Here is a 23901-nt window from a genome sequence, read left to right as displayed (position 1 = left end):
ATTTAGATTTCATTTAAATCAAAAGTATAAAGTGATATAATTCTTAATTCTAATCAGTCTATCTCTTTATAGATAGATAATTTGAAAGAGAAAGGCGATTGTAAATGCGTATAGACAGGAGTCGATCTTATATGTTTAAGTCTACTGTTCTAGATCTACAATAAAATTAAATAACCACTGTATCGTCACTGGCAAAGATACTTATTAAAATATAACATACTAAGCAAAGTAAAATTTAAATAATAAATAGAAATGTGAAGTAAAGTAATCAATCCTTCTTAATTTGTTTCAAATTGACATAAAAATGCTTATTGATATATCATTAAAAATAATAAAGTAAATAAAACTATTTTCTAAAATTCATAACGTAATAAATTGTCCAAAGTTTCAGGACCAAACGATTCTTTCGGAAAACAATCAAAAACAAAGTCAAAAATTTGGATTTACTTTTTAATTGCCTTATAAACGGGCATCACCCGTATTTAAAAATAATAATGTAAACAAAACTGTAAAAATAACCAAAGTGTTCGGAAAAAAGAAATTATCTAATAATTATCACAATAATAATCTTCCTCCTCTATACGATCGAATCTGTAGTAGCAGGTAGGTACATTCAAGAGCACGTCAAGCTTGACACTGTACTTTGGACCGTTGTTATCGTATGCGGCATAGAGTTGGATTTAAGTCTTCAAGTCTGAAGCAATGTCAATCCTGACGGGTTCTTGACCCTGTACGCAGCAGTAGTCGAGCCCAAATTATGATTGCATTCATGGAGCCAGGATCATTAAAATTTAGAAGAGAGATAAAATCTTACTTTTTTTTCTGCTGCTACAGCAGCTTACAAGCAAGTGTCCAACGTAACATTTGTTTACATTTTCTATCCGAATGTGGCCCTAATTTAAAAAAAATATTAAAACTTTATGACGATTGTTTTTCGAAAGATTCTTGTGTATCTGAAACTTAAGATAATTTATTACGTTTTGAATTTCAGAAAATAGTTTCATTTACTTTATTATTTTGAATGACAGTCAATAAGCGTTTTTATGTTAGTTTCACAGACCATGTATAGTGTCAGTTTAAAACAAATTAAGAAGAATTGATTACTTTGCTTTACTTTTCTATTTATTGTTTAAATTTTGCTTTGCTTAGTATATTGTATTTTAGTAAGTATCGGTGCCAGTGACGATATAGTTGTTATTCAATTTTATTGTAGATCTAGAAAAGTAGACTTAAACATGTAAGATCGAAGTGGCATAATAATTACTAACTAAATAAACAAATTATTACCTATTGTTACCTAGGTATTAAGTTAACTGAAGATCTATTTTCGTGAATTCTTAAAATGTCTTTTTTTATTTTATAAAGTAGAAGTTTATTCTACCGACTTGCAAAAACTGATCTGATGATGTTGATTTTTATAGTTGTTACAACAATAGTACATAAGGATTTAAAATAATGCATTTTATTTGCACACACTATGAGATACATATACCTTTAATTACTAATATTCAGGTAGTTACCTGAATATTAGTTATTGTTACACTTACAAGCGTACAGTTGTACGCTTAAAATTGTAACAATACAAATTAAGATATAGCAATATACACAAAACTTTTGGTGGCATCTTCAGACTTAAGGTGACACATTTTTTTATTTTTGAGCAATTTCAACTGATTCGCAAAAAACCTATTAATTTTATTTACAATTTTGTTCGGCAAAATTCTTCTAATCTTAAAAGGTAACTGAATAAATCTACTTGAACTTATTTACATATTATCATTGTTCACCAAGTCACCACACGCCATGTAAATTGGTACAATTCGTAATAAATCATCTAACACAACCACGGTTTAAAGTGATAAATGACACAATTTGCTTTTATTGTTACTTGCAGAGAATATGTTAAGTTAAATTTAATTATTGACAACCACAATATTGTCACTGAAATTACTTTTTAGGAAAGGTAACTCGTTCAAAACTAGAACACACAACTAAATAGTTATGAGCTTCAAACTTTTCAAATACGTTTTTCTGAAAACGAATTTCTGACTTAACGCACTTTTCACGGAGGACACAGAAATATACGACAATGTTCTGTATCGTTTCAACTACGCAAATTCATAAAAACAGGTCAACTCGATTAAGATCGAGTCATGAGAGTTAAGAGTAATTATTATCCTATCTTGTTTGCACTTGTAGATGAAAGGCAAATGTAGATGTCGTTGGACATCACCAACGACATCTATTTGATGACGTATAAGGCAATTATCACACTGCACCACGCCCCGCGAGCGGGGAGCTGCGTTATTTAACGTTGTACTGAAGTACCTGTTTGTATGGAAAACACGCGCCGTCGAACACACTGCTCAAGTCAGGATCTGAGTATGATTTCAAGCACTGGAAATACTACCTTAATGGCAAGGACTTGAGTATGATTTCTAGTGCTTTGAATCATACTCAAGTCCTGACTTGAGTATTGAGTAGAATTCTAGAATACGACATTTAGAGGGGTCACGCGGCGACTCGGCGATATTTAGGCTATGTTTGAAATTCAAAAAGGCGATTTTAGATTACTTAAAATGTTTGGGGAATCACAAATTTTATTGAGGATTTTGTGGGAAATAGAGCTGTAAAATAACTCATTTGGAGGTATGAGTATTTAGACATGTGAATAATTCGGGAATATGAACTCTATTTTTTCCCCAATTCCCGGCAGCAAACAGAATTGTAAATTGTTTTTTAGGGATTTTATGGCTTGAGCGAATATCTGCGACTGAACATACATAAATTGGCGAATTAACTTCACAAAAGTCTGGCAAGACTGCTCCACATTACAGCGCAGATTTTTAAGCGTAAGGACGTGTTCAGTATTCTACAATGGATCTCGACGTCGATAAATTTATATTTGCTATTGAAAATCGACCAAATTTATCTTCATATTTTCTCAAATCATTGTAATGAAGTTGAAATGATCCATTTATCGATCTGGTTCGTAAAAAGAGATGTAGCTAATATCTTCGGTGTCTTTTTATTAAAGTAAACAAAAACCAAATATACAGTATAACTGCAACGTCCTGATTGAGTTCTATATTATTAACCATTCTGGTCAAAGAAGGATCTCAGCTACGTGTACAATCACTACGGCGATCGAAGCGAGCACTTTCGGGTGCAGTGTGTTAATCGCCTAAATAAGTTGATAATGATGATGCACCACAGGTAAACACAATCAATTATACAGTTCTGAGAAGGCCCAAAAGGCTTTAAACACTTATGAAACACGTACATACGGCGAATTGTAGAGGCGATACAAACGCGCGATTGCATCGCGACACTATTTACAGGCGTTTGTATCGATGCAATCGCGCGTTTACATCGATAGTCGCGCGTTTGCATCACGATCGTGTCACTGCACTGCGACTGCATCGCGACAGAATCGCTATTAAACCGCTCCAACATGTCGTTATTTCTTTGGAGTGAGTGACAGCGAAACAAGTAGGTACAAAGCAACACGTCCTAACATATCGCAATTTATGAAAGATAATTAGTCCAGTTACTGTACCATGCAGTTAGTACGACTTATTAGTTCTTCTCTACTTAATAGACTAATCACACTACTTTGTATAAAGTAGAGAAAGAAATCTACACGGATTTGTTACTAACACTAGTCCAGGACGTGACTTTTTCAAGTGACAATTATTTCGCAAAGTATTTGTATGTACTACGTCTTCGTCGACGTCGTACATCGCGGTAGAGATTAAAAATACCTACTAAAAGATGGCGACATTTGGCGACACAAAATATTTGTAAATTGCACATAGTCAATGTCGACGTGGATCGAGACACAGGAGAGGAAGCCTGTGTCAGAAGACGGGTGGTATAAATATGTTGCAATTTTGCTGAAAGGATTTGTAGGTACCAGTAAATCTCATAGATATCTCTGTTAAATCCTATTTGGTTTGAGGATAAATATTTTTTCCGATTACCTAATCCTATACCACGGTTCAGTTTTACGTCTTTGATGTGACAAAGGTACCTAAAATTTAACCCATTCATAAGTATATATAACTGCCTCTGTGGCCGAACGGATACCTTGCCGGACTGCCACTCAGCAATCCCGGGTTCGATTATCGGGCCGGGAGAAATATTTGTATGACGTACATTTATTTCTCTCGTGAGTTTGGGTATAATTTGTGGTTGTCTATGTGTGTGTCCATGCCACGCGCGATACGGGGTTTCCTTAATGCGAGGCTATGAGTGTGTGCGCGTTAATGTTATTTTTATTTTTATTTAGTACGTTAAAGAAAGTAAAATAGCACAATACAATGGAGAACTCACATCACACAAAGACATGCGTGAAATAAAAAAGACAATGGCGATTTTTCCTTAAAGAACGTAGGTTTTGCAAGGTTGCTAGCGCGTGGTAGCAAAAAAATGATCAATGACAATGTCACCATTTTATAGTGCATGAATGAAACGTCATCATTCTAAGACTCATTAAAGATTAGTGAACAGATACAAAATTAACCCAGTCGAAATTAGTCCTTCGACATACGAGTAATATCAGCCCGCCAGGTCATCAAGCGAATGATAATTCTTAACCTCGTCGTTAAACACTTGTCGTATTTTAACCGATTTTTTATGTATGTATGTTACGCGATAACTCGTTACGGTAAAAATACGGCATTTCTGAACCGATTTTGATGATTCTTTTTTTGTTGGAAAGAGGGTACCTCCGTAGTGGGTCCATTTAATTTTGAAGAAAATCATCCACCTCTAAGGGTGGCTGTTCACGCATGAAGATTCATTCTTATGTATAGCGCCTAAATTTTATTATGAGGAGCAATTATTTTAATGGTTGATTTTGCTATTTTCCAATTCAAGACGTTTTTCTCTCAATTTACTTTGCGTAGTGAGAACAGATTTTTATTATCTCCTGTGTCAAGTGTCGTATAGTGGCGAACTAGAGGATGAATCCGGGTTTGCGCACTTTCCGGTAACCGATTTCAATAAAACTTGGCAACTAGAAGTAATTCCACGTACTTTTGATGCCGGTTTTTTCAGTACTCTGTACTGAGATTATTTAAATACTTATTTTATTCAAATATGTACTCAACGTTTATAAGATGAAACTCTGTCGTTACGCCTTCTTTGGAAACGAGCTTACTTTTCCTGAATCCTGAGAGTTTTAACTCGTATTTATTTCAATAAAAATGTCTAAAACAGTTCAATTCTACTTTATAGGCCATTTTCTTCTCACCTTCTGAATGATTATTTCACGAATGATTTCCCGACCTTTGCGTATCCTATCGCACTGCGAATTCTATAGTAATTACTATTTCATGATCTTCCTTTTTGTTTTTTTTAAGTTTTCACCCATTTATTTGGGTAGGCAAACCGGCTGACCCAGAACAAGACCTAGTAAATATGCCTTAGATTAAATTTAAAGGAGAGCCCAAAAACACAAATCAAGGTTGCCGTTGAACAATTTTCCTTTTAGTACTCAATCAACGAATAATTAATATTGATGTCATAAAAATTATTTCAATATAATAATATATATTACCCCTTACTAACTTTGAATATTTATGTAAATAAGTAAAGTTATTGTAGCCGCAGACACAATCAAAACACTGTACGAGTTTTTGTTAGGTATTCGGTTTAGTTATTGCATTAGAAAATTTGGAATACAATTTGATTTTTTTTGACTAATTAAATAAATAAAATGACTAAGGGTTTAAGTATCAATACAGTTTATTAACCACTAATATTAATGACAATGAACCTATATACAGGGTAGAAAAAAGCAATGGGGCATGAAGGGGAGGTATGTACCTCAAATGTTTGAAATAGTTCATTTTACTTAAAAGAAACTATCTTTTAATTTTCTTAATATGAATAACTGCATTTATGGATTACCTGAGCCGGGAATCTAACCAACTAAGAACTCAAAAAATAAACTTACTACTACTTTTTGTATTAATAGACAGGATCAATGATAAAGACAAAACGTCTCCAATAAACATTGGGTCTTACAATTCAAAATTACCACGAAATATAATTTTAATATAATAACGACTCTAACGTAAAGTATTCGGAATAGTTACCTAAATATACATTTATAAATTTTCTTACATTTTAATAATTTAAGTTTTAAGTGCTCGAAGTGGGACCTATTTTCTTCCACACACAGATTTTACTTTTACGTTCACGACACAGTCACGACAGATAGTCGTGATATGGAAACAGGCCAGACGCGACAGTCGTCCAACGATAAATAAAACGCGCCCTTAATTAATTTTTCGATTTATGGTGTATCTTGTTAGTAATTTATCTCAAGTGCATATAATTATGTGTGGGTAAAAAATTACTTAATTCAAAATATAATCATACACACATTAGCTTTTCGTGACTTAACAACCAAGAAACCGTGATTTTTATACCGATATTAGGGAACGTCTATCAATATCGATATTGGTTTGAAACCAAATGCATCAATAGTAAAAGGCTTAACTTGCACTGGCGCATAGTCGAAGCGTCGCGAAGCGTCATGTTTTTCGCCTATAGCATATTTGTATCATAATAATGGGAAAATGGAGATCCATTTTCCCATTATTACGATACAAATATGTTTATGCAAATACGGCGACGACGCGCGCCTTAGCCGCCTTCGCCTTCTTGTAGTTGAAAAACAGGATGCGATGCTTTGACTCTGTGCCAGTGTGAATTGAGCCAAAAGCTCACATACGATTTTAACGTACCTCCGAGACGCAAGTCTCGCAGACCCAGTCTTGTTCTTGCTCAAATCTTGCAGGGTCGGTCTTGGTCTTGCTGTAATTAGGTAGTCTTGAACTTGTTAGGTAGTTTTGGTCTTGTATAAATACAAGAACGAGACCAATACTGCAAGACCAACACCGATTATGGGCAACGCTAACCAAAATAATAATGTATATACTCCAAAGACTTCTATGTCATACTCGGAACTTAGCTCGCAAAAAATAAAACATGATCTCCTAGTTTTTTATTACACTTCCAACTTGCATCGCCTAGAATGGAAGAAACTACTGGCTCATTAAGAGAGACGTCCGACTATTAGTGTGACGTATTAAAAAACAGGTAATAATTTGATAGGTACAGAAATTTATTTAGACAGCATGGAATAATCATGTTCTTTTAAAATAAGGAACTACATGGTTTGACAGATGTAACTAATTGGGCTTGAGTGGGTGATGTTCAATATTTGTTCATAGAACTGGTCAAACTAGTTTAGATCCACAATTTATTTACTTTAACATCGCCGCGGTGCGCTCGTATTCTCACGAGGAAGGTCATAGGGACATAATAATCAATAAATAATTAGGATTGTTATTTTAAAGACGACTTTGCGAATTATCGAAAGCAGGGCCTTTTTGAAGCGACTGAATTAGACCTCATAGTCACTTTCCATCAGGTGTGAGATGTGAGGTCAAATGCGCATCCAATCTTAATAAAAAAGCCTCAAAATACCATCTAGGGTATTTCTCAACGAACTTATATTAAAGATGAATTATCTTCGACACATAACTACCTATGTAGGCCAAAAAATCAATTGGAAAGACATGAAATATATTATATCTCTACATAGCATTTTTTATTGAACTGAATATAAGTTCTAGCATTACTTTACATTTAGCAATCATCTTTTTTCATTTAGCAATAATAATTCTTTACATTACCTGTTTGGGATGGTAGAAACAGTCAAAAACTACAACGAATTAAGAATTATTAGGTAAAAATGCAAGTTTTCATTTATGTTTGGACCTCTTGCTATTGTAGTATAGTTACACTTTATATTTATTACAAAACAATATGCTATATGTATTTATTTAATGCCAAATTTCAAAAACGCAAATGAGGTATGTTGTGTTAAATTTGAAAGAATGTAAAGAACCTTTGAAGTTGGGTTGTAATGTTTCTCACCTGTTTTAGTAGATGATGGTGCACTGTAGTAACAATAAGCACCAAGCGCAAGCACTAGGAACAAAATTGCCAAGATACGGGTGGAAAATAGTCGACATCGGGGCATCCGAGCCCTCATTGTGGTTCCTGTGAAAAAGACATCAACAGGTAAAGAACTAAGTGTGACCAGAGTAATACAAGAATATTTAGGTTGCAACTGTGAAAATTAAAAAAGAAAAGGAAAGTAGGCGATTAATTGTAGTTAACCATTCTGAGATTTATGTTTTGCATCCATATACATTCTTTTTTAAAAAATCAACTTTTTCAAATTACTTCCATGTTAGAGTATTCCAATTATTTAAATGGCATGGTGCATAAAGTACAAGGAATTTGTAGGTGTAGAGGTGATGGCTGTTATTATATGGCATACTATGTTAAAATTATAATTAAAGACGGAAACACAAAATTTTATATCATTAACACATTTTTGTAGAAAACACACTTTCCTAATTATTTCTATATTCTAGTATATTAATACTTTTGATACTATTGTGAAGACATGAGTGTTTTATATCACAAAATTTGGCAAAAATAAAAACTACACAAGATGCCAATATGAGGAAAACAATGTATTTACTTTGTAAGCTGCCCTAACAAAGAGCATTAAAAAAACTTAATCAAACCTTACACAACACACATAATGAAGTAATAGAAACATAGTGCGAGAGTGCAAATTACAATAATAGTTCAATAACCTAAACTAAACCTAAAGATTTTAGAAATAACTCATACTTTGCCTTAGGCAAGTAAACAGGTCTGCCTCTAAGTTTGTTGAAGGCTTGTACTCTAAACAGACTACTTCACCATCAACACATTCTTGAATGAAATGATCTATGTGCTTAGTTCTTCGAAAACCTTCATTTTCTACCATTTTGAGAGTTACGGTTGTCATTAAAAATCGTTATAGGTTCTGGTGGTGACAGGCCCCTGTATTTGAGTTCGAATAAAAAAAATTGAAAGGAAACGGGAACAAGGGACTTTAAAGCTGACACAGTCGGAATATGTGGCCTGTTAAAATCTTAGACTATTTTTCCATCCTCTAAGACTAAAACGTATTTACTTTAAATGTCGCCAGGACAAAAAAAAACATTAAAAAACTTAAATCAAAACTCGAAACAATCACAACCTACGTAGGTGTGTCAGCAAAAAGGTTTTCCAACTATTATGTCTAAATGCTACGAAAGAAATGAATCTCTACAAATTAATAAGAGGCTCTTTAAAAATAGACGGGAGTAAACACTGTGGTGTATATTATTTACGTCCGTATGTAAAACTTTTCATACTAAACAACATAATAGTAGTAATTACATACCTAAATTAAGTAGACTAAATTATATAAACTAAACACATCAGTAGAAGTAAACAAATAAGCTCCGACGCTTAATAAATTACATAAACGTCGAATATTACTTACTTTTATGCAATAATAATATCAGAATACCGCACAGACAAGTTCATATTTCATAGTTATTTAATTATTTTATACGCGGTTTTGTAATATGGTTTAAAGTCAAAAGATGCAAAAAACACTCGCTTCCCTGTGTTGTATCATGCAATTTGTTAACAACCGGCTAGACGAACAACCCCACTACTTGCCCGTCTCTCTCACTTCACTGCTGCATTAGTCAACAGCGTTGCCAATGCCACTTGTTCAAATCCCCAAAAATCATGGTTAAAATCCCTAAATATGGAGAGAGCAAAGTTCATATTCGCCACATCTCGAGTTCTCATTATTATAAATATATCTCGTAAATATATTACAAAGAATTAAGAAACTAATACAAACAAACAAAATAGAACATCTATTACATTGGCCGAAAATGTAAACAGAATTTAAAATGTATATTAAGCAAATTTTAGAATTAGATGACCTTAGATGGTTCATTTATTTTAATGAGATTCAACAATAATCAGTCTTTGAAAAAACTTCAAATATATAATAAATCATTTTTCTTAGCCTTGCATAAGTAATATAATTATTTGTTGCGCATTTGGTGACACTATGTTAAGGTTAGAAATAATCAATGAGTAAATTAAGTTTAGACATATAATTAACATTTAAAGTTGACGAGTGGCAAGTTGTGGTGTGAAAGTACTATCTGCTCGGCTTTGTTTAGCAAAAGCTGATTTCGTTTTTCTTCTTACCGGAGACCAACCTAAACAGTAAAAACACAGTACTGCTCCTTTTGCAATTCCGAACCAAGTGCTCTGATAAAACTTTTTCATTCTCAATAATCAATATCAATATCGTTCATCCTAGTGTATTTATCAGTAACCATGCAACTTGTAACCAAGCGCTGCATCAGCAATCAATAGATTAAAGAAAATGATAAAATAAAACATAGCTCCAATCTCCACAATATTTCCAATCGACTTGAAATTCGTTGAAATTCCCCGCAATCTAGGGATTTCCCCACAATTTGGCAACATTGCAAGTCAGCCTTGCTTTTTTTTTTTGTTCTGTTCGTCCAAAAAGGACAGGCTAAGGTCAGAGACCATGCTGCCTCGTCTTCAGTGGTATATTATCGTCTTCAGTGGAATTCAATAAGTAAACGTCTTTAGTAATTTTTTTCTGCCGATCATCAGTATAATCCATTAATTACACTTCTGAAAATCTTCCTTCGTCAATATTCGTCATAGGTAAAATCCAGTAATTCAAGGCTTTTAATAATATTTTTTTTTATTAAGGCTTTGGCAAAGCCAAAGCCTAAATATGAGGTTTCATTATGTTTCTGTAAATATGGCCGCCACAAAGAGGATAGGCAATTTGAGGCGGCGGCGTGCTTGGATTGACTCGGGAATCCTTAAAACGGGCCGATATGGGTATTCTAGTTCGAGATTCGTATAATTTCACGTTTTAATCTTCGATTAAGGCACAATAGCACTATCCTATTCCACTTTAAACTAGATATCACAAAATAATTGAAAATCAAAATAAAAACGAAACTTTTCCCTCCAAAAGGTCCAGAGCGAATCTCAGCCTTGCTTCACATTTAGGGTTACCTTATTATGATTTAAAATTACTGCTAAATTATATCACTGTTGCCAAATTAGGCGATTTTTTTACTTTGAGAGGTCGCTCGGCGACTAAAAAAGTGATCGGCGGCTCGGCGATATTTATAGGTTATGTTTGAAATAGGAAACGGGCGATTTTAGGCTACTTAATAAAATGTCTGGGGAATTACAAATTTGATTAGGGATTAGTGGGGAAAGGATTTGTAAAATAACTCATTTGGGGGTTTGAGTATTTCTATGTGTGGGGAATTGCGGAAATAAGAGAGTTCATATACCCCAAATTTTATGGTTCGGGCGAATATCGGCTACTTAACATACATAAATTGGCGAATTAACTTCGCAAAAATCTGACAGCACTGTCTGCGACTATGATTTCTAAGGAATAGAGTAAACAATACAAGAATATTTCTTTAAAATTATTATTAATCACAGCGCTATACTATAAATATAAGCGCTATATTACTAAAATAACCCCTCTTAGTTTATTAAAAAAGTGACCTATAAATGAAAGCGTTAAATTTTTCTATTAAATAGCTGGCGCATACTTTAGAAAACAAAATCGATTAATGTACACCTTTAGTACTTAGGTCGAAATAAATTTTATTTCAGCCTGCGTACCTAGTGTACTTGTGGGTATTATACACAGACATATATCTAGACACCGCAAATATAGCAATTTGTATGAAAACCAAGCGTGCCACATTTTCTGTACCCACTATGACGTCACACGAGCTCTTTAGTGATGAAACCTCCTTCCGCTTGCTTTAAATCGATTGATTGAACGGAATACGCGTAAACACGCGTATTCTATTCAATTAATCGATTCTAAATATAATCATTTCGTTCAAGTATTTGTTGATTACAAGTAGTCGTAATAATAATATAGTAGAAAAATTCTAAAATAAGATAGTTAAGTCCTGTATTTTACTTGTTTTTAAAAATGTTGATTACTTCTGGTTCTGGTCAGGGTATTCTGGGTATTGTCCTCAGAATTATCGTTACTCTGGTACTCATAGTACAGGGAATTCCCTACTTTGAAATCAGAATCTTGGAGTGATCGTCTGGCATGTTTTCCTTAAACTTCTCTTTTTGGCATAGCTTCCAAGAAAAAAGAGTCTAACAGAGAGACGGTCGAGATACAACAACGCTATAAGTATCTTATTTTCACTACATCGCGAAGCATGCCTTACATTTTGAACAATTGTGAAATCTTGTACTGTAATAGTCTCTGTATACTACCTACGTAAGGTGGTGTGCCGACACTTCGGGTTTTGCTCTCCGCTACACTTCGGCCTAAGGCCGTAAAAAGCAAAAAGTAAATTTTGACTGCAAATTATTTTTAAACACCCATAGAGATCCCCACATGCCGATTTTCAGCTGAATTAGAGCAAATTTCCATCTGCCGACATAAAGTTTGTATGGCAGCTATATTAAAAAATGGCGAAAAATAAATTTTGACCGCAAATTATGATTAAACACCCGTATACTCCCCCACATGCCGATTTTCAATCGAATTAGAGCAAATTTTCATCTGCCGCCAAAAAACACTTTTATGGCAGCCATATTGAAAAATAGCGAAAAACCAATTTTAATTACAAATTATTATCAAGCACTCCTAGAGACCCCCATATGCCAATTTTCAAAGGGATCTGAGCAATTTTTTTTTCTGCCGCCAACGAACGCGTCTATGACGGCCTTATTTGAAAATAGCGAAAAACAAATTTTGAGCACAAATTATTATACGGCATTTCTAGTGGCCTTCATATGCCAATTTTCAGTCGAATCAGAGCAATTCTCTTTCGGCAGCTATTTTTAACAAAAAAACACTTATATGGCACCCATATTAAAAACTGGCGAAAAAAAATTTGACTCCAAATTATGATTAAGGACTCCTAAAGACCCTCGCATGCCAATTTTCAGCCGGATCGAAGCAAGTTTTTCTTCGGCTGCCATTTTGAAATCGCCATCTTGAATTTATTTTAACCCAGGCAGTTGACCAGTGTTACCCTCTATGACATTCTTTAGAGCACCTCTCACCTATCTCTAATAGTTTCCGTGATAGGAGGCTTTGGAATTTGTAAGGCGGCCGTCTTGTTTATTTGAATTTCGAACATTTTTTACTTCCCGCGGAAATTGACCAGGGTGTATCTCATAAGAATGCACAAAAATTCCCCCCATGTAGTATAGTTTTTGCAGGCCGTTGATCACTCGTTTACATTTTCCACATTCAGGTCTTATTATATTTGATTCTTTGCCTCGGAGCCTATCTGCGTACAACGGTATAAAAATCTTTTTTCTACCATATCGGGAAGTATGCGTTCTATTTTTCTAAGTGAGTCAGGATTTGTAGCTTTATACATGTAATGGTGATATGAATGGTGGTTGTTAAGAGTGGAGTTTTTTAGGGATTTGGAATTTTGGTTGAACAATTCGGTTAAGATATGTGTGTTGGGTGCTCTTCTATAAAAGAAATAAATCTTTTCGTACAATAAGTATTTTATTATTACTTTAAAAAAGAACGCCATTTTATCCACGTGACAACAAAATGAACAACGTAATTTTCAAAGCCTAAAGGCAGAGATAATTTTATATTCAACACTCCACCTCGCTTTGATATTACGTAACATTATAAAAGTAACAATCAATACAGATTAGCTTTTAACAAGTTACGAAAATTTGTAAATTTATCAATGTCAATAGATAAAGATTTTGTTAACATGTCTGCTAAATTGTGATTGCTATTAACATAAGTAACAGTTATTACATTATTTTTAATGAAATCTTTAATAAAATGATATCGAATATCAATATGTTTCGATCTTTTACTATTTTCAAAACTTTTAGTAATACAAATGGCTCCAATATTGTCCATCTTAATATTAGGAATCACATTACATCCAAAATCCATAGAATACCTTTTATATTTTGTAACTGAGTAGCAGTAGTGGCGGTCGCAATATACTCCGCCTCGGCTGTCGACAACTTTGCACTCATTATCTGCCCATAACCATTGTTGGGTGCTCTTCTATAAAACAAATAAATCTTTTCGTACAATAAGTATTTTATTATTACTTTAAACAAATAACGTCATTTTATCCACGTGACGGACAGGCGTGCCACTTACCACCAAGTACGCGACATGTTCGTCCCGTCAATCTCCTAAAAAAAAGGATCAAATTTAGATATAAACGCCAGAAACAATTTAATTATAAAACAATGGAAACACAAAGTTTTATGTTACGAAGGTTTGACGTCCTGCGTATAAATTAGGTATAATTATTGACCACGTACTCACCTTAAAACGATTCCAAAAGAATCGGATCTCGCGCGAAAATATGAACGAGGAAATATTATAAATGAAAATCGGCACCGCACCAAAAATGGACCAAGTAGTAACCGAATTACTTAAGGTGAACCCGCCGGATCTAATCAGATAGATAGGTATATCATCTCATCACATAATTATGAATTTGGCTTGGAAAATAATCATAACTTAAATCAGTACAGAGTACTAAAAAAACCGACCTCAAAAGTACATGGAATTACGTCTACCACACGCAAAATAGGCGCTTTGTCGTCGAGTTGCGGATACCAGCCCGTTGCACCAAGTACCAAGTACGTCTATTTGCCAAGTTTTATTGGAATATCACCTAGTTCGCCACTATACAGGATTTGACACTGGAGATAATGAAAATCGGTTCTCACTACTCAAAGTATAACGAGAAAAAAAAAAAAAAAAAAAAACGAGAGAAAAACGCCTTGAATTGGAGAAACAGCAAAATCAACCATTAAAGTAATTGCTCTTAAATTAAAGTTAGGCGCTATTTATAAAAATGAATCTTCGTGTGTGAGCAGCCCCCTTCGAGATGGATGATTTTCTTCAAAATGAAATGGGACCACTGTGGAAGTACCCCCTTTCCAACAAAAAAAGAATCATGAAAATCGGTTCACAATTACCGGAGTTATCGCGTAACATAGGTACATACAAAAAAAAACATACAGTTGAATTGAGAACCTCCTCCTTTTTTGCAAGTCGGTTAAAAACAGTGCCACCAAGATGGATCCGAACAGTATAAACGTCGCTATTTCCGAAATTCGCACCCTAAAGACCCTTTGTTAAAGAAGAATAATCTACTCTTCTGCAACACGGGTTACAGAATCTAAGCGACCTTTCTACTGCAATAATTACTTAGATGTACGACTGTAACAGAACTATGGAACTAACAACCAGCATTCCGGAAAAATAAATAAACGGACAACCACATGTTTGCGATCAGGAGAATACTTGATGAGTTTTGGAATCAAGGCAAACGTACCTATATGTATATATCTTACATGGAACATTGAGAAAGCTTTTGGCTTTGTAAACCTAAACGCACTCCAGCACAAATTGCGATATGCTCGCAACGTTTGTAATACGCATACAAGTAAGGCCTTTCAAAAAATAATCTAACGAATTACTTAGCTGCAACGATTTGGTCACTAGAATTTTATTTTCAAAAAATACCAAATACGGGACATAAACTTTGGTCGAGGTTTTCTCCAAAGCTATTGTGTGAAACTCATGGGAGGTTTACTCATGCATTCGGAATAAAACGTTTTGTCTGATTCGTTTGTTAACGGAGATATGTCCAATTTTAGGGGTAAAAAAACACTGAGCGTCGCCTGCACCACGAATAAATTACAGACAATTTTTCTTCCCTCTGACTAGACAGATACGATACCTACTTTTTTTTACTGCGCTAAAAATAATCACACACCGCTGTATTTTTCTAGTGAACGTTTGCATTTCAACTCGTTTTGAAGTTACGACTCTGAGGGTCGTATTCCAGAACTCTACTCTATGTACTAGTCTAATCATACTCAAGTCAGGGCTTGAGTATGATTTAAAGCACCAGAAATCATACTCAAGTCCTTGCCATTAGGGTCGTATTTCCAGTGCTTAAAATCATACTCAAGTCCTGACTTGAGCATTGAGTAGAGTTCTGGAATACGACCCTTAGTTCAGTTTTCGGTTCAAGAAAATCTTCAAATTCGCTGGATTACCCGATCCCTGGTTCCGGGTCGGACACTTCATATCATATTCTTGGGAACAATGAAAAAATGTTACCTACTGAATGATAATTTTATGTAAAGGAAATTGAATTTTCACCCAATAATTTTAACATTTTACATTTAGGTGAGATTCGGGACCCACCGAGATCGAGGTTAAATTAATGGAAAGAGACTGTCATGCAAGAGTGAAGCATTTAATAAATAGATAGCCAACTGTTTGCGTTACAAGCCCGAGTAGAGTTTTCCGACCAATGCTCAAAGATCATTGTTTCCAACTATTAAATTTCGTCCAAATAGTTCTTCTGTTAGTGCGTTTTAGTCACAAACATCCATCGATTTTTTTTAATTTATAATGACGGTATAGGTACCTACATAAGTAAGTACTTATTTGTGATGTGTTCTATAACCAACCGTCTATAATGTGTTTGAAAAATATAAAATTTGTTTAAATACTTACTGAAATAAGTACCTACTATAATAAATAATTATACATGCTCGCAAGAGAACCAATTGTTACTTATCTGTACTCGCTTGACTCAGTCGATAACACAGTCCCTGTACGAGCGGCCGATTGTTCACTGAATTGTACGTCACGAGCTATTTATAAAACATAAATATACATCATGAGATATAACAATTTAGGCGATACTGATCTTAAAGTTTCACACGTGAGTTTGGGAGGTGCAGCATTCAGTAATATCTATGGGTAAGTAAATTTTTCTATCACAAACGTAAATAATATGTTTTTCATTGTGACACTCGCGTCAATGTTATTTCTAGATTATTAATGTTTACAGAGCATTTGATGAAACCCGAAGTATAAATTTAATAAAAGAGTCACTGAGATGTGGCGTCAATTATTTAGAAACGGGTCCTTGGTATGGTCAAGGCAGTTCAGAGAGAACTATTGGAAAGGTAAAAGATGGTTACTTTCTTTTGTTCGATAAGTAAATAACTATAAAATATAATAGCTACACGCGAATGATAATTTGTTATTGCCGTTATGGATCTAATGACTTGTAATTTTATTTAAATATTATCTTTAATTAACTACGAATAATTTTTATTTTAACACTTTTGGAAATTTACACAAATGTTTTAGACATCTTATGCAAATTATTACAAATAACTGATGTAGGTTTGAATAAAAAGCCAAAAACTTGTTAGTGGTAATTTTCGAAAGTTGTAGAACAAAAGTAGGATTTTTAATTACCTATAGGAATGAGTTTTCGTGGTAATTCAGGATTAAAAATAATGATAGTGATTGATAATAGTTATCGCAGCCGCTTGGGCAAAGTGGCGTGAGGTGACTGGTGTCATTTGTGACCCCAAGATGCCCGTTAAGCTGAAAGGACAGGTCTATAAATCCATCATTAGGCCTGTCCTTTTATATGGCAGTGAAACGTGGCCCGTACTTGAGCGCCATAAGCAGGAGCTGCGTGTCACGGAAATGAAGATGCTGCGCTGGATGTGTGGAGTTTCACGGAAAGATCGTGTCAGAAACTCCCGCATCCGCGGCAGCCTTCACGTCCGTGACATTGCAGATAAACTGCAAGAAAGCCGCCTACGTTGGTACGGCCACATCTTACGGAAACCGGCATGCTACGTGGGAAACAAATGTCTGGCTATGCCACCTCCGCCGGGCCCCGGTAGAAGGGGCAGACCCAAGAAGTGCTGGCTTGACGTCGCCAAGGGTGATATGCGTGCCAATGGTCTCACCACTAAGGATGCCGAAGACCGTGCAAAGTGTAGGAGAAAAAGCAGGAAAGCGGACCCCGGGCTCCGCAGCAACACTGCTGAGGACGCAACCGGGACAACGCTGAGATGAGAGAGAGATTGATAATAGTGTAAATTTTTAGGCACTCAAAGATGTACCTAGAGATACGTACTTTATAGGCAGTAAAGTGGGCCGTTATGAAAAAAATCCGGAGAAGATGTTTGATTTCTCCGCGGAGAAGACAGACGCAAGTGTGGACAACACTCTTCAACTGCTGGGCCTAGATTACGTCGATTTAATACAGGTTAGTTTGTAAGAGCAAGTATAAAGGTCAAATTAATTTAATATAATCCTGACTGTGTCCCCAGTAAGTGCATCAAGGGGACGTCAATCATAAAAGATTACAATGCATACATCCTTGCTCTGTGCTCCGATTTACGCTGGACACTTATTGTCAAGGTATTGTTTTAACTTGACGCGGGCAAATTCATAGCGTAATGTTCGTAAGTGAGATTATATTCTAATGTACACATATTATCTTCCTCAGTAATAGTAGGTACCTCATAAGGAACGTTCGTGAAGATCAATTTGGCCATAATTTACAACAAACACACATCGATTTATTTATTCTCTTCGTTATACACAGAGACATTATTGTTGGTAAAAGAGTGTTGGATCTTTTGGCGTGTTCTCCTAAGTCACAAATTACTGGAATTTGGTAATTGTCCGGTGCGTCAATGAATTTATTTTCCAAATTATTATAAATGCCCAAAGAACACAATGCTGTGTAACAATTATCTAAACTTTGAGATGAAATCAAAGTAAAAAATGTAAACAAAGGTGATGCCATTACAAAAAATGTTCCACGAATAGCGGAACAGTGAAAAGGACTAAACATTAATGCTATACTCCGTTTCAATCCATTATGAACAAAAAGTAAAGAAACAAGTACCTGACCCGACCATAGACGGTTTAGTGATGGCCAAGTGTAACGCCAACTAAAAATCGGTGAATTAATTGAATGAATCGATTTGTTTAATTGAGTCATACTAGCGGTTTTCTTTACATAACCTGTATAAGCATATTTAAAATTTTAATTTAAATCCTCCTTCAAATCCTTACACTTAGATACTTGTTCGTCAAATGTTCGATTTAATAATCGATTACTAAACTTTAATTAATTGAACCGAATGTTTTTTTTTCGAACTGCACTATGCAACCACAGGCAAGTCGTATTTGGACTACCATTTTTCAGATACAATTTTACGATGCTATCCAAACGAATATTGTTGGAAAAAATCATGCTATATCAAGTCGAAATCTTCGAAATATACGTGAAAGTGTTACTTATTCGATTTATTGAGTGATTGCTTTAGAATTTTAACCAAACAGGTTTGTTTACTTTTTGTTCAAAATGGATTGGAACAGACCATAGATATTTTATATTGTTTTTAAATGGTGTGCATGTACGAACAAAATATCATCAAATCATATTTTTTATTTGAAACACCATATTTAATAAGAATCTCAAAAAACTGTTTCTCGTGGAAAGATTTTTTATCCTGTTGGCAATGTTTCGGGCATAAACAACCTTTGGCTGTCCTTAGTGTTTATTCGATTTTTTATTTTAATTTGTTATGTATAAACACACACAAATACTTAGAAGTAGAAGTGTGAATAATTAATTGCTACAATACTAATACTTTAATAATTTATTAAAAGAAATGTTTTTTTATTGAAAATAATAAAATAAAATAATAAATTGGATAATTGTTAAAGTCAGTTTTTATTTTTTGGTCGATAGGGATGGATAACGGGTCAAGTCGTCAGGTTGCATTCCCACCAGTGCATCACCGCGATTTTCTTCATTCGGTTTTTGACGGTTGTCGTTATCGAATGTATTCCTTGCTGTGTATGCGTCGTGTTGTTGAGTTTGTTTTTTATAGGTTCAGTTTTCGTTTTTAATTGTTGAGTTTTCTTTTTGTTTTTTTTGTTGTTAAGTTTTGGTTTTACTCTGGTCCATCAACAAAAAAGACACTCTTTCACCGCAGAAAAAAAAGACCACTATATTTATGACACAAAATGTTTCTAAACAGTTTTGTAACTTGTTCTACCCCTGAGCCCAGGGAGACTCAGGGGTTATGTGGGGACTCTCCCTCCACACTGGAAGGCCTACCCCACTAAAACCCCCCCGGGTTTCCCTCTCGTCGGTTGAGTCGGCGCCGTGGGATCAGTGAACATTCACCACGACGCCGCCCGGCCGCTTTAGCTTGCGCCAGGGCTCCCGCGCCAACGGAGGGACGAGTCGGTTGTCCTCCGACCCGCCCCCCCAGACGAGTGAGGCCGTGCAATGCAGGCTCCGGAGTCCCTGTCCAGAGCCCGCTGGTCTCACTAGGGGATCAGGCGAGCAGCGAACTGCCTTCGCCTTCTCCCCGTACGTCTGCGCCGGAGCGGGTGCGCGTCCGCCGCGTCCTCGCGCACCCGCTCCGCGGCCTCCTTTTGCGACATAACCTCTGTGCAAAAGGAGGCCACCGCCTCCAAGGACTCCTCGCTATCGAGCATGGCGGCAACCACGCTCGGCAATGAGAGGTCTTGCCCTATAGTCCCCGTCAGAGTGCGGCGCTGCTCATCCCACCGGCTACACACCTCTAGGGTGTACTGCGCGGTGTCATCCGCAGCGCCGCACTCGTGGCACGACGGGGACGGTTCCCTCCTCGCCACCTTGTGCAGGTAGTGACCGAAGCAGCCGTGCCCGGTCAGCACCTGCACAAGGTGGTACGACAGTGGCCCGTGGGACCGGTTTACCCACTCTACGAGGACAGGGCGAATCACCTCTATGGTACGAGCACCATAGGGGGGATCCGCCAAGCCCTCTTTCCGCCGGTCCCGCATGCGCTGCGCCGCGAGGCGGCGCTCGGCGCTCCCGCTCCACCTCTTGGGGAGCGGGTCGCTCGCCTCGGTCCCTCATTCCCGAATACAGTGGAACCTGTTAATAAACAAACGTGGGAAAAAAAGGTTTATGGTCTATGAGATGTCACTTTGACAGTGACACTTGTTTGTTTAAATTTTTTGACTTCGACTACATCTCAGAGTATAGGGTAATGTATAAACCTACACTATTGGTTATAATCAAAGGTATACATAAACATGACCATACGTCCCGCTTTGAGTGGGACAGTCCCGCTGTCCCTAAAAAGGTCCCGCTTTGACAAAACAGGACAATGGTGCGAAGGCAAAGCTACACAATATTAGTTTTTTTTTAAATTTTTTTAATGATTAAATATTTCGTAATCGTCATAAACATGTGTTTTATTTTTAAAACAATAATAAATTTACAGGCGTCCCGCTCTGAGGAAAAAAGAAAAGGTCGCCTTACCTATACGTAAAATGCAAAATACACTTTATTCTGTTCAGGTTCACGATGTAACATTTGCACCTGATGACCAAGTAGTCCTGAAAGAGACACTACCAGCGCTGGAAAGGGCTCTGAAAGATGGCAAGGCTCGATACATCGGTATTGCAGATTACGATCTCGATTTGATGAAAGAAATTGTTGATGAGTCCGAAGTTAAAATATCATCCATTTTATCTTATGCAAAGTCAACACTTTTTGACAACAGACTTCAAAATTACGCAACGTATTTTAAGGTTTGTTAAAAGCGTTTGGCATGTGATAGCCAGTCTAAAATAGGCTTAGGTACGGGTACCTAAGCCTATTTTGTTTATTTTATTTAGGTACGGGTACCTAAGCCTATTTTAGACTGGCTATCGATATGATATCGGGATCATCACGTACATACAAGTAAGCAGTAAAAGAGTGAAGGATAAATACAGAACAAAAAAGCTGATAACGTAAACATTCTCAAATTAAGTAACTTCGCTACTGTCGTCATGCCTGCAGACTGAGGAAAAAGTTTTTTTTTAAGAGGCCTTTGTCTATTAGTTATAGGCTAACATGGCGTGGTAAAGTGAAGGCTTCATCGATTCACACACTTTGTTTTATTATGTGAGATTAGTTTGTTAAGCAGGTACAATAAATTTACTGTTGACATATGTGTGAAATATCAAGAGAGGTGATATTGCATAGCATATCCATCGTAAAAGTAAACGTGACATTTAAAGTCTGTCCGAGAACATTTTCTTTCAGAGAAGTTTTAGAGGATTTCCTATAATTTTCGCTTCAATGTAGACTGGAACTTGAAAGCAAAAGTACTTCATTAGGTACCTAAATATATATTTATGATACCTAGTAGCTACGAATGCTCAACTACGGTCATACGCGTCACCCTATAATATTCACCACGATTTATATTGGGAAAGACGTCAATAAAAATAAGTTAAGCTTTAACTTATTCCCAGAGCAAGGGCATTGGAGTGATCAATGCAGCCGCAACTGGAATGGGTTTGCTGTCCAACAAAGGACCTCAGCCTTGGCACCCCGCCAGTGACGACATAAAGGCTATATGCAGACGTGCATCTGATTACTGTAAGGTAAAATTAAATTACAAAAATGGTGTTGCATACAAAGTGCTATTTTTATTAAGGCTGATGTTTAGGTAGTGGCAGTATTTTACACAAATAAATAAATATTATAAATCACATACGTTGCTCTGATCTTAAAGTAACTAAAGCACTTGGGTTATGGAAATCGGAAACAGTGACACAAACACCCAATATAGAAAATACAGAAAAGTTAGTTATTCTACATTGACCCGGTCCTCAGAGATGGCGAAATGATAATGAAAATCGGTGTGCAAGCCACTACAGAGGTCGTCAATGTATTTTGGCTTATGGTCAAAACGTACAACCGACATAACTATAATATAAATCAAATCGGTTTCCCAGTGAACTAGGAGTCATGACATTGGCATACTTTCTTTTACTTCCTCCATCGTATCATAGCGGACACTTTCTAGACATACGTCGTTGTAGTGTTTAAATAGCTTTTTACGTGAAGTTACCACACTTTGCCTTCACTTTCTGACTGTAAGCTCTTACTGACTTAGGCGCCGCGCAAACTACCGTGCATCTTGTGTTTCATGCAATTATATGAAATCGACACAGTCGCCGGTTGTGGCAGTCGGTCACTGCCGCAACGCAATTTGTATGAAAATAGAATTTTCGCTTCTAGTTGCCGCTGACTTGCATCCAACACAAGACACACGTTTGTGCGACGCCTTAACAATGATCCTGCCTTCAGAAAGACAAGTTAGTTAACTACTTGTATATTCGACTCTAAAAATGTAAGTAGATACCCACAACACAAAAATAATTTAAATTTGAATAAGGTTACCTAACACGTGAAAATCGTGAAATGTATTTAAATTTGAATAAGGTAACCTAACACGTGAAATGTATTTCTTTCAGGAAAGAAATGTAGAACTAGCGCGAATAGCAACCTGGTTTACTTTGAATCAACCGGACATAGATACGAACGTATGTGGTTTCTTCAACGTAGACCAGTTAGCTAGTACTTTGGAAGTGATGGACAAAGGACTAACAGAACTGGAGACTCAAGTTCTCAACGATGTACAACTGAAGTAAGCCTGACTAGAAATATAAAAATGTAGCTAAATTGCGGGAAATCAATTGGTACTAATTTTAAATTCATGTTAGCTATCGTTTATCATTCATGTTATGCATAGTTTTTCCTATCTGGCTTTACTTATCGGAACATATTTTACTTTGAAACTTTAATAATAATAATTTAAAACAAGTATGGTAACTCCATACAAACGTAGCAGCGTGGCTTGTGTGCGCTCCCGCCGCGAACGGTACAGGACACGAACATTCGCGATGCATTGTTGCAGATGCTGATCGGCCCACTTTCATTATTATGCGAAAGTACGCAGGCTCGCCATATACATAAGTTACCATACTTGTTTTTTTTACTCTATGGTAAAGGTAAGCGTTGTTTGAGAATAAAACTTAGTTATTTACGTAAACTTTAATTTGATACTGAAAAATTTACTTGCCTCAAAAAGCCGCCATAATACCTTTCCTCGCGGATAGTAGATAATGAGTGATAATGTTATAAGCAATATCTATTTTCTAGGTACTTCGATAAAGTAACTCTGCATTGGGACGGCGTTGAACTTCCTTCTTATAAAAAAGAATTA

At 35.9% G+C, this 23901-nt stretch overlaps 2 protein-coding genes across 6 annotated transcripts in view; one reads left to right on the top strand and one right to left on the bottom strand.

The window, feature by feature from the left end:
• The window catches only part of LOC113228900 (alpha-mannosidase 2x), a 68637-nt gene extending 47368 nt beyond the window's left edge, over positions 1-21269 (bottom strand). For 2 of the 5 annotated variants that reach the window (XM_026462340.1, XM_026462371.1), the window contains exons 1-2: positions 8728-8881; positions 7957-8082 (exon numbers count right to left, since the gene is read on the bottom strand). In XM_026462340.1, coding sequence (XP_026318125.1) covers positions 7957-8082; positions 8728-8866 — 265 coding nt within the window. In that variant the 5' untranslated portion in view covers positions 8867-8881. Of the gene's footprint in view, positions 1-7956; positions 8083-8727; positions 8882-9409; positions 9560-17954; positions 18065-21158 lie in introns of those variants that run through there. The other 3 variants (XM_026462355.1, XM_026462346.1, XM_026462362.1) reach the window with 3 other exon arrangements.
• LOC113228933 (L-galactose dehydrogenase-like) lies at positions 16621-23901 on the top strand (the record flags this gene model as incomplete). The annotated part of the gene is made up of 7 exons (XM_026462378.1): positions 16621-16771; positions 16863-16980; positions 17925-18086; positions 21197-21430; positions 22142-22273; positions 23150-23322; positions 23838-23901. Coding segments are annotated over exons 1-7 (966 nt in total), but the record flags the coding sequence as incomplete, so codon positions are not given.

The sequence above is a fragment of the Hyposmocoma kahamanoa genome, unplaced genomic scaffold (assembly GCF_003589595.1).
Source record: "Hyposmocoma kahamanoa isolate Upper Pololo Valley unplaced genomic scaffold, ASM358959v1 100021, whole genome shotgun sequence".
Classification (NCBI taxonomy): Eukaryota; Metazoa; Arthropoda; class Insecta; order Lepidoptera; family Cosmopterigidae; genus Hyposmocoma; species Hyposmocoma kahamanoa.
This window is presented reverse-complemented; position numbering and strand designations above follow the sequence as displayed.